An 11756-nucleotide genomic window follows, 5' to 3' on the forward strand; every position below is an offset into this window, starting at 1 on the left:
CGAAGCTACCAGCATGAGTTTGACCAAACTGCGGGAGACAGCGGAAGACAGGAGTGCCTGGCATGCTCTGGTCCATGGGGTCATGAAGAGTCGTACACAACTAAACAACTCAACAACAACAAGCCATGACAGTGGTATTGCTGTTTAAAGTGAATGTGGCCTTACTCCAGAGTAAGGCTACTTAGGATGTCATACTTCCTTTTACAAAGTTATACCTTCTAACCCATGGGTAGGCAAACTAAGGCCCGGGGACCAGATCCGGCCCAATCACCTTCTAAATCCAGCCCGCGGACAGTCCAGGAATCAGCGTGTCTTTACATGAGTAGAATGTGTGCTTTTATTTAAAATGCATCTCTGGGTTATTTGTGGGGCATAGGAATTCGTTTATTTTTTCCCCCTTCAAAATATAGTCCGGCCCCCCACAAGGTCTGAGGGACAGTGGACCAGCCCCCTGCTGAAAAAGTTTGCTGACCCCTCTTCTAACCGTTCGTGAGTACCTTTAATCCCCAAGCAAATAATTGTCGTGGCAAATGAAGTCAACATCACCTTTGTTTTGGAAGTCCAGTTTTATTCTCTCTCCTCCGGACCCGGAGGAGAAGAGGTTAAATTAAAACACTAAAGAGTAAAAGAGTTGGGTTGTCCGCTCCTCACTCCTGCTCTGAGGAGACCCACTGAAATTGGTGGATGTTGGTTTCAGACGTTCTCTTGAGCAGAAGCGAGTCGCAGACAACCCATTTCCAGGGGAAGGTCTGTTCATTTGTGATGGGAAGTCGAAAGGCGAAGAGTTTCTCCTCCGAGAGGGGCCCGAGTGCGAGGTGTCGCTTAGACAGCCTCGTTGAGTTTCTCCATCATCTGCTGCTTGATCTTCTTGGGGAGTTCCGGGTTGGTGAAGTAGTCTGGGAGGAGAGAGCGAAGGAAGACGAGAAGGTTAGCCAAAGGGAGAGGGAAGCTGGGGCCGCAAAAAGATTTATTGCATCTCCAAGGTGCACTGAGGACCTTCAAGGCGTCCTCAAGAATTCAAGGGCATATCCCAGCCAAGCAAAATCGCTCCGGTCGTGTGCGGCTGTGGAAGGGAAGCGTTGCCTGGGGAGACTCTCGGGGGCCAGACGGAGAGGTCTGGAGGGCCGCATCTGGCTCCTGACTTTCCCCACCCTTGGCCCTAGAGGGCACATCCCAGGCAGAGAAAAACACGCAAGGAATCTGTGGGGCAGGGCTGGTGGAGGACGTGGCCTGGCGAGAGCTCCCCGAGGGCCAGGGAGAGTCGTTTGGGGGCCGCATGGAGCCCTCAGGCACACCTGGTGCTGATCTGCCTGCCTCATCCATTCATCCTCCATAAAAGCTCCAGGGCGCAGAGTAGAAATGGACAGAAAGGCCTCGGCTTCCTGTTCCCTCCCCTCCCACCCCGGCCATGATTGAATGGCCCCATCTGTACGGGGTGTTCTCTTTATCACAGACCCGACAGCAAAGAGTATTACATGCACTGGCCGTTCCTGAGCGCCACTCCCAGTGCCAGAGCATCAGCTGTGATGGCTTGGGATTCGGACTCGAAGGCTGAACCTGAGGAATCGCAGCCTGCACAGGATTCCCCGCCTCCAGAACCAGCTGAGCCGGGGCTGGGGCTTGAGCCTGAAGGGTCCTCACCTGTGCTGGGTCCTCAGGTGCAGGCTCCAGCTGAGTCTGCTCTGGCTCCTGAGGTGATGGAGGTCCCATTGCCTGCAGGTGCTCCACTCTCAGCCCCATCAGGGGAAGCTGAGGTTGCCTCTGTGTCCGGGAACCCTCCAGCCTCTCCTGAGCTGCAGAGGCTCAGGGCAGAGAGGCGGAGGGAACTAAGTTCCCGCAGGAGGAGTGCTCGCCTCCAGGCCAGGAGAGGCGAGTCACCTGTGGACTGGGGCTGCCCTATGCCTCGGGGCAGATAAAAGCCAGCCAGCCCCCAGTCCCAAGTTGTGGGAGCAATGTTGTGGGTAGCCAGCTCCTGCCTGCACCCTGTCCTGCCGGATCTCCTGACGTCGCCCGACTCCCTGCCTTGGACCCAGCTTCAGCTTTGACAGACGGCCTCAATACTGCAGCCTCGACCTTGGACTGGACTCGGACCACGCCTCACGGAAACCCAGGGGACCAGCCCTTGTTGGAATGACTTCTGTTTATATTCCTTCTGCAAGCCGTGTCTCCCTCCTGATCTTTGATTTCTGACGGGGCTGGGTTGTTAGTTGGGCACACCTTGTGCTTTGAGAACCCCCTTCCTCTTTCAAAAAACTTGATTTTTCAGGTGGGTCCTGCGTCGTCGTGCGGGAAAGGCACTCCAGGGGAAGCCGTGGCCCCCGACCTGTTCTTGGGACTACAGTTCCCATCGGTCCTGTGGTTGGGGCTGGTGGGAACTGGAATCCAGCAGCCTTCAGAAGGCCATGGCTTGGGTTCCCTGAAGGGAGAACAGTACTAGTCACTCTTGGCTCAATTTTGACCAGACGTTCTCGAAAGGGAAAAATGGGGACGCTGATTTACAAGGGACGGGAATCAGGAAGGTGGGACCCTCCTTGGTACACGGCAGAAGCTCAAGCGCACATCTTGCAGAAACTGGTGCGCTGTTCATTCAGGTGCGCTTGGTTCTTGTCAGGTGTGCGTGCAGGAGCCAGGTCCTGTGACCAGGACTGGGGCCTTCCTAAGTTTGTTCTGGAGAGGCAAGGTGCAGCCTCACAGGTGAGGCTGCTTGGTAACTGACAGCACCTGGTGGCAAGAGCTGGGAAAGGATATAAGGTCAGCATTTCCCTTTGGCTCTTTGCCACAGCAACACGTTCCCTGCCTTGCTGTGTTTGGTTCCTTGACTCCTTGATCCTCGGACCCTTGACTTGTCACTCCTTGCTTCTCAATCCTCGGACCCCTGACTTCGTGACTCCTTGCTTCCTGACCCTCGGACCCTTGACTTCCTGACTCCCTGCTTCTTGACCCTGGGACCCCTGACTTCGTGACTCCTTGCTTCCTGACCCTCGGACCCCTGACTTCCTGACTCCTTGCTTCCTGACCCTCGGACTCCTGACTTCGTGACTCCTTGCTTCTTGACCCTCGGACCCCTGACTTCGTGACTCCTTGCTTCTTGACCCTCGGACCCCTGACTTCGTGACTCCTTGCTTCTTGACCCTCGGACCCTTGACTTCGTGATTCCTTGCTTCCTGACCCTCGGACCCCTGACTTCGTGACTCCCGGCTCTCTGACCCTCGGACTCTTGGCTTCTGGACTCCCGTTCCTGCTCCCACCCCGCCATCTTGCCCCCGGTCCCGATGTCCCCAGCTGGGACTTCGATCGCCCGTGAACTGGACCGTGACAGTTCTCTCCCCTGCACAGTTGAAATGTCTGTGGGCATTCCGTGACACCCAGTGCCATCTCGCAGAAGCTGGTCATGCCAGCTGTGGAGGTAATGGCCAGGGACGGACTCCACTATCTTTTGCACGGGTGTTGCACGCATGAGGCCAGGGATGGGCAGAGGACACCTATGGGTGCCCAAGGATGAGGGGATGCTGGGAGTCCCAACAGCCTCCAGAGGGCTGCAGGTACCCCATCGCCAGACACTCCTGTGCTACCTGCTCTTAATAGCATAGGAAGCATTTGCAGGATCAGGCCATCAGCCCTTCCGTTTGAACATCCTGAGTGCAATCAGATTCCTGCAGGAAACCTGCATGATTCGAGCGCAAGAAAATACTCCCCTCCAGTTCCTTTCAACAATTGGTATGTGAAAAAATAAAATCTCTCAATATGTAAGGCTAGTAAATGAAACTCTTACCAGCAGCAAACTCCCGCATATTATTTGGTCTTTGCAGCAGAACTTCCCTGGAAACATGGAGCAGGAAGGAGGGGGAGAGAGGTGGACAGGGGGGGAAAGACACTTAAAAGGGAGTTTTTTAAGCAGTTGATTGTGTCCGCCCCCCCCTTTCTCCTCACTGTTGATTTTGTAAGTCCTTGTCAAAGGTACGCAAGACAAATTGGTAAATCACTCTTTCCTTATTGGGAATCGATAAGCCAATTAGCAGCCGGGGAGAAACGTTTAATTTACATCTGCATTCACCTTTGGGGAGGTGCGTGTGTGATGGAGTTTTATATTAAAAACAAGGAACAAGAACGTACAACCGTCGCAGGGCCGAGGAAATATTTATAACAATTAAGAAGACCTCTTCGTAATTACAACGGTTCCTTCATTGGGAATCGATAAAGCAATTAGCAAGGCAGCTGGGAAAGGGAGGTGGGTGGGGGGAAATTGCCAAACTTTTTTTCCTGTGAGGGTGAACTGCAGCCTCGCAAGAAATACCCATGGCACCTTGTAAATTAAAATAACTTTTTCAGTGAAATGGTGGGTCACCAGCTGATTCTTCCAAGGCTGATTCCCACCCCCACACCCCGCGGCCGCCAATCATAGAAGTTGAAAAATTTACCTGAGAAATCCCGACAGCAGCATTTCCACTTCCTTGTGCGCACGAAGGTATTTCTCATTAGCAATCCTGGTGTTTATCTGGGGAGGAGGAAAGGGTCGTGAAGAAGCTAAGATCTGAGCATCTAAGCACATTTGTCCTGACTTGGAGGCGAGGTTTTCCCCCAGTTCCAAATCTTATTGCAGGCTATGGCGAAAAACCTGTGGGAGGAGAATGTTCACAACCCATTTCTTAAGAGCTTGGTGGCAGGGACTGCCGCAATAGAATGTGAACAAGCAGAGCTCGGTCTTTGAGGGAAGTGGAAGGTCATTTTGGCTGGGGAGGAAAAATACTAAACAAGGTCTAGCGATGGGGAAATTAATAATAATAATTTATTATTTGTACCCCGCCCATCTGGCTGGGTTTCCCCAGTCACTCTGGGCGGCTTCCAACAAAGATTAAAAATACATTAAGATGTCTTCTGAATGTCAGGTGGTTGTTTCTCTCTTTGACATCTGGTGGGAGGGCGTTCCACAGGGCGGGTGCCACCACCGAGAAGGCCCTCTGCCTGGTTCCCTGTAACTTCGCTTCTCACAGTGAGGGAACCGCCAGAAGGCCCTCGGAGCTGGACCTCTGGAGTCTGGGCAGAACGATGGGGGTGGAGACGCTCCTTCAGGTACACTGGGCCAAGGCCGTTTAGGGCTTTAAAAGTCAACACCAACACTTCAACTTGTACTCGGAAATGTACCAGGAGCCACTGTAGGTCTTTCAAGACCGGTGTTACGTGGTCTTGGCAGCCGCTCCCAGTCACCAGTCTGGCTGCCACATTCTGGATTAGTTGTAGTTTCCAGGTCACCTTAAAAGGTAGCCCCACATAGAGCGCATTGCAGTAGTCCAAGTGGGAGATAACCAGAGCATGCACCACTCTGGCGAGATGGTCCAGTGTAGGGGCAGGGAGGGTCTCATCCTGCGTACCAGATGCAGCTGATAGACAGGTGCCCTGGACACAGAATTGACCTGTGCCTCCATCGAGAGCTGAGTCCCAAATTGCTCCCAGGCTGCACACCTGGTCCTTCAGGGGCACAGTTACCCCATTCAGGACCAGGGAGTCCTCCACACCTGCCTGACCCTTGTCCCCCAAGAACAGTACCTCTGTTTTGTCAGGATTCAACCTCAAAGGCACATTGTGGGGAGGAAAGTAGTCGCTAAACTATTCCCATACAAACTATTCCCATACTGGATATGGCCAAAGGCTCATCTTGCCCATGTTATCTTGCTCCTGGCAATAACATGTTTCCTTCCCCCCCCCCCACAACCCTGTGTTGTAGGTTAAGCTGAGAGAGAGGGTGGTGACTGGCCCAAGATCACCCAGTGAGAGCTTCATGGCTGAGTGGGGATTTGAATTCGTGTCTCCCAGGTCTTAAGGTCCATATTCTACCCACTATACCACACTGTGATGCACATAAAAGTTTCAGGTAGCCTGAAAGGATTTGAGGAAGAGGGGGGACACCGTGGTTACAGAAGGCAGTTGGAAGGGGACGTTGCTAAAACAAAATTTTGAAGGATGTGCCTTGGCTCGCTTTTTTGAGTTACCTAGGCAGAGTTTTCTGTTTGTGTATGCTGCTCCTTCGGCCATCACTGCGATGGAGGCCTACCCATGGTCTCTTGGACTGGCGTCACTGAGATCCAGGTGACAACCCAGGCTATATCCAGTGGTGTAGCGTGGGTTGTCAGCACCCGGGGCAAGGCAAGTAATTTGCGCCCCCTAACCCAAGGATTTGCGCCCCCTAACCCGTGGATTTGCGCCCCCTAACCTGTGGATTTGCCCTAACCCCAGATGTTGCGCCCGGTGCGGCCGGCACCCCCTGCACCCCCCACGCTACGCCACTGGCTATATCCTTTTGTAAAGTTGCCCTTTTTTAAAAAATGACAAGAATCATCTTTTCTTGCTGATTCGGGGCCTAGTCAGCTGTTAACTCTTCAGCCTGGCAAAAGCCGTCCCTTGAATCAGATGGCTAACCAAATCTCTCCTGTACGGTCTTTCCAAAGTTTGCAAAAGGGATAATGCAGATGGCAAAAAACAGTAGCTGTTCCCCACCCCAAAAAACCCCCTCCAAAGAACTGACATTCTCTGTTTTCCTCCTCCATTTAAGGTGAAACCCAGTTCATCAGGTTGTGCTATTTATCTTGCATGCAGGTTTGCAAAAGCAACTTTCTCTCATTCACATCTTGGCTGTGCATTATTTTTTAAGTTGCATCAGATTCTAATTAGGTGGGTTTTAGTAATAATAATAATAATAATAATAATTATAATAATAATAATAATTAATGATGATGATGATGATGATGATGCTGAATACAGTGGAATAAAGAAGGTGAGTCCAGTTATGGGATGGCTCAAGTTTCCCAGCTGCCCCAAATCTCATGGAACTGGCTTCAAAAATCCATTTTTAAAAACTGGGTTCTTCATATTCCTTAAGAGACCCCTGCTCTAAAAAAACATTTTCCAGATGAAAAGAGGGACACTACCTACAGTTGGGTTGTGTGTGTGGGGGGGGTGTATTTTCAACATGATTAGAAGGTCGGTGGTTCGAATCCCCGTGACGGGGTGAGCTCCCGTTGCTCGGTCCCTGCTCCTGCCAACCTAGCAGTTCGAAAGTACGTCAAAAGTGCAAGTAGATAAATAGATACCGCTCCGGCGGGAAGGGAAACGGCGTTTTCGTGCACTGCTCTGGTTCGCCAGAATTGGCTTAGTCCTGCTGGCCACATGACCCAGAAGCTACACGCCGGCTCCCTCGGCCAGTAAAGCGAGATGAGCGCCACAACCCCAGAGTCGTCCGCGACTGAACGTAATGGTCAGAGGTCCCTTTACCTTTACCTTATGAGTAGGGTATGTAGCAGCCCTGTCAGCCCCAAGCATGGCTAGCAGCCAAGCAGGGGTGGGAATTATAGTTCAGCAATGTTCTCCGACTCCGATGCCTATCAGCCCTAGCCAGCACAGCCAATGGTCAGGGATGATGGTGCTTGTAGTCCACACGAGCCATTTTAGTAAGACATTCCTCAAAGGGGAAAATATGTTGTCTTCTTTGGCAGTCACTCATAGCCGAGTCTTCCATAAACACGGTTTTAACAGTGAGTCCGTAATTGACTGTGGAGGCCAATTCTGGATCCCCACTTCCTTCCACAGTGGGGACATTGGTTTCCGGGCAGGAGTTGATCATGGTGAGGGTTTGCCAAGCGTGCCTTCCTCTTAGCACCTTTCTCCCTTGTGTCCTGAGTTCGAGTGTCTTCAAAGCCCATGACACCTTTGGGAAAGGCTCTTCTCCAACTGGAGTGCTCACAGGCCAGTGTTTCCCAGTTGTCAGTGTTTATACTACATTTTTTTAGATTTGCCTTGAGAGAGTCTTTGAACCTCTTTTGTTGACCGCCAGCAATTACGCTTTCCATTTTTAAGTTTGGAATAGAGTAGTTGCTTTGGGATGCGGGTGGCGCTATGGGTTAAACCACAGAACCTAGGACTTGCCGATCAGAAGGTCGGCGGTTCGAATCCCCATGACGGGGTGAGCTCCCGTTGCTCGGTCCCTGCTCCTGCCAACCCAGCAGTTCAAAAGCACATCAAAGTGCAAGTAGATAAATAGGTACCGCTCCGGCGGGAAGGTAAACGGCGTTTCCGTGCGCTGCTCTGGTTCACCAGAAGTGGCTTAGTCCTGCTGGCCACATGACCCGGAAGCTGTACGCCGGCTCCCTCGGCCAATAAAGTGAGATGAGCGCCGCAACCCCAGAGTAGGTCGCGACTGGACCTAATGGTCAGGGGTCCCTTTACCTTTAGTTGCTTTGGAAGATGATGATCAGGCCTCCGCATAACATAGCCAGTCCAACGAAGTTGGTGTTGAAGAATCAGTGGAAGGTAACTTATTAGTACATTGCAGCCCCATCAGCCCCAAGCACGGCCAGTGGCCAAGGGGGTAGGAATTAGAGTTCAGCAATCTTCTCTGACTCCGATACCCATCAGCCCCAGCCAGCACAGCCAATGGTCAGGGATGATGGTGCCTGTAGTCCGCATGAGCCATTTTAGTAAGACATTCCTTAAAGGGGAAAATATGGAAAGGGGATAGACTGCCCAGAAAATCAAGACCACAGGGATCCTCCCCCCCCCCCCCCCGATAATAATATAGACACCTTTAGCTTGCAGAGAGGCCCATTAAAATGTACAACAAAGATCCATGTGGCACCTTTAAAGACTAGCAGATTTATTGTGGCATAAACGTTCGCGGACTGGATGCGGCTGATGTGCTGGGCTCCAGTCCATGAAACCGTCTGCCACAATAAATCTGTTTTGTCTTGATGGTGCCACGGCGCTCCTCTTTCCCCCCGTGTTGGCTGTATCGAGACGTTACTCCAGGCTACCCTCTCCGGAACGTGTCACAGTTAAAATACGGCCTCGGTTAGCTTTTATGGTGGTTGTGGTTGTTTTGTTTTATTTTATTAAATTTATATCCCACCCTTCCTCCCAGAGGAGCCCAGGGCAGCAACTGCACAAACGAGAAAGCAATTAAAATTATCTCAAAACAATCCCGATGCAGTTGCAAACCGGGGAGGGCGTCTACTTAAAAGGATGGCGATGATTTATTAATTTACGAATCTGCTTTTACATTCGTGTCTCGAGGCGATTTGCCGTCGTATCGTTAAAAAAAGAGAGAGAGAGAGTTTTGAAGATGGTAAGCACAGAAAAGTCAAAGCAGAGATCTTTTTATCCAGTTTGGAAATAAAATAAAAATGTATTCGATCATTTCTGGAAAGTACAGGTAACGGCCGCCTGTCGTATCTCAGCAGCAGCCATGTAGCAGCACAGCCCAACCTGCAAAGATCACCACTAATTGCAGGCAAGTGTTTTGAGTGCAAAATAAGTATCCCTGAGCATGTGTAGAGTGCTGATGAGCACTTGCTGCCACCCCCCCAAGAGCTGTATCCTCTGTGAGCAGGCCTAAGGTAAAGGGACCCCTGACCATTAGGTCCAGTCGTGGCCGACTCTGGGGTTGCGGCGCTCATCTCGCTTTATTGGCTGAGGGAGCCGGCGTACAGCTTCTGGGTCATGTGGCCATCATGAGTAAGCCGCTTCTGGGGAACCAGAGCAGCACACGGAAATGCCGTTTACCTTCCCGCCAGAGCGGTACCTATTAATCTACTTGCACTTTGACGTGCTTTCGAACTGCTAGGTTGGCAGGAGCAGGGACCGAGCAACGGGAGCTCACCCCGTTGTGGGGATTCGAACCGTGACCTTCTGATCAGCAAATCCTAGGCTCTGTGGTTTAACCCACAGCGCCACCCGCGTCCCTTGAGCAGGCCTAGTCCTCTTGAAAAGCCTTCTGAGTTTGCAGCCATCGCTAATGCCAGCCCCAGAGGCTCGTCCAAAATGGACAAATACCCAAAGCTTTTGCACTGGAAAAATAAAGTCAATTCCGCTCCAAATTGTGCCATCACATTAAAAAAAGACGATAGATGATAGATAGATAGATAGATAGATAGATAGATAGATAGATAGATATAGATAGATAGATGATAGATAGATGAATGAGAGAGAGAGAGAGAGAGAGAGAGAGAGAGAGAGAGAGAGAGAGAGAGAGAGAGATAGATACAGTGGTACGTTGGGTTACACATGCTTCAGGTTTCAGACTCCGCTAACCCAGAAATAGTGCTTCAGGTTAAGAACTTTGCTTCAGGATGAGAACAGAAATCGTGCTCCGGCGGCGCAGCAGCAGCAGCAGGAGGCCCCATTAGCTAAAGTGGTGCTTCAGATTAAGTATGGACCTCTGGAACGAATTAAGTACTTAACCCGAGGTACCACTGTATTAGACATTAGACAGACAGACAGACAGACAGACAGATCAGACAGATAAGACAGAGAGATGATAGATAGATAGATGATAGATAGATAGATAGAGAGAGAGAGAGAGAGAGAGAGAGAGAGAGATGAATGAGAGAGAGAGAGAGAGAGAGATTAGACAGACAGAGACAGACAGATAAAACAGAGAGATGATAGATTAGATGAGAGAGAGAGAGAGAGAGAGAGAGAGAGAGAGAGATTAGACAGAGAGAGAGAGAGAACAACAAAAAGAAGCCAAACCGAAGCAGGCAGTTATTTAAAACTTTGTTCTAAAAGAAACAGGTTTAATAATAGCAATCATAATCATAATCATAATCACAATGTGATTATGCTAAGCAACTTCTCCAGGGGGCTAAACTGCCCATTTCCCTGTGCTCCCCATCTTCGCACCTTTCATCCCTCTATCCCTATTTCTTGCCCATCCTCTCCAAACCTGCTTTGCCCCTCCCGAACCACGAGAGGAGCCCCTTTGTGGGGAGCGTGAACCAGACTCCCAGCATGCCTTGGGAAAGCGGAGCCACAGCGCCGAGCTTTGTGGGTCTTTTCTGAGGGACCCCCCTGGACACCCCCCCTCGCCTCCCCTTGACCCACCTTGAAGTGGGAGAGCTTGATCTGCTGCTCTGAGTTGAGGGCCCCCCAGTCCTGGCCTTGCAGGCCGGAGTCCAAGTCCACCATGTCACGGAGCGCCATGCTCAGGCAGGCAGGCAGGCAGGCGGCTGGCGTTGCCATGGGGACAGAGACACACAGAGGCGCATGCCAGGATCCCCGCCAGATTCCTCAGGAAGCAGGCACTCTCTCTATCTCTCTCTCTCTCCCTCCTTCTCCTCCTCCTCCTCCTCCTCCTCCTTCTTCCTTTCTTCCTTCCATCTCTCTCTCTCTCTCCCCCCTACTCCTTCTCCTTTCTTTCTTTCTTCCTTCCTTCCATCTCTCTCTCTCTCTCTCTCTCTCTCTCTCTCCTTCTCCTTCTCCTTTCTTCCTTCCTTCCTTCCATCTCTCTCTCTCTCCCCCTCTCCTTCTCCTTTCTTTCTTACTTCCATCTCTCTCTCCCCCCCTTCTCCTCCTCCTTCCTTCCTTCCTTCCTTCCTTCCTTCCATCTCTCTCCCCCCCCTTCTCCTCCTCCTTTCTTCCTTCCTTCCATCTCTCTCTCCCTCCCCCCTTCTCCTTCTCCTTTCTTCCTTCCTTCAGGGTATGTGCTGTTTATACCTCAGGCAGTAAATGCAGTTTCAATAAAATACCCTCTCTATATGGGAGAATCCACAAAAGAGAACCTAGAGAGAGAGAGAAATCCTAGACCCCAGATTTCCTGGGCTTCTTAACCACCAATTGATTGCAGACAGGGGAAATTATTCTTTATTTAGTAATATTTACCGTATTTCTCGCTCCATAAGACACACTTTTTTCTTCCTAAAAAGTAAGGGGAAGTGTCTGTGCGTCTTATGGAGCGAATATGTGGTCCCTGGAGCCGAATTGCCCAGGGG

The 11756-nt window shown here is 51.1% G+C and overlaps 1 protein-coding gene across 1 annotated transcript; it reads right to left on the reverse strand.

Annotated features, from left to right (window-relative positions):
- Positions 1-547: 547 nt before the first annotated feature.
- RIIAD1 (regulatory subunit of type II PKA R-subunit domain containing 1) lies at positions 548-11048 on the reverse strand. Its single transcript, XM_028710969.2, has 4 exons — positions 10870-11048; positions 4419-4495; positions 3773-3819; positions 548-896 (listed from the first exon to the last, which is right to left on the reverse strand). Exons 1-4 carry the CDS (start codon positions 11005-11007, stop codon positions 823-825), a joined length of 336 nt encoding a protein of 111 aa, XP_028566802.2. The 5' UTR covers positions 11008-11048; the 3' UTR covers positions 548-822.
- Positions 11049-11756: the final 708 nt, after the last annotated feature.

Source organism: Podarcis muralis, chromosome 16 (assembly GCF_964188315.1).
Source record: "Podarcis muralis chromosome 16, rPodMur119.hap1.1, whole genome shotgun sequence".
In the NCBI taxonomy this organism is placed as follows: domain Eukaryota; kingdom Metazoa; phylum Chordata; class Lepidosauria; order Squamata; family Lacertidae; genus Podarcis; species Podarcis muralis.

Coding starts and splice junctions, on each gene's coding strand:
- RIIAD1 (XM_028710969.2), bottom strand. CDS start 11,007: ATGGCAACGCCAGCCGCCTGCCTGCCTGCCTGCCTGAGCATGGCGCTC. Junction 3,820..4,418: donor CTGCTGTCGGGATTTCTCAG/GTAAATTTTTCA, acceptor CCATGTTTCCAG/GGAAGTTCTGCTGCAAAGAC. Junction 897..3,772: donor TATGCGGGAGTTTGCTGCTG/GTAAGAGTTTCA, acceptor CTCTCCTCCCAG/ACTACTTCACCAACCCGGAA.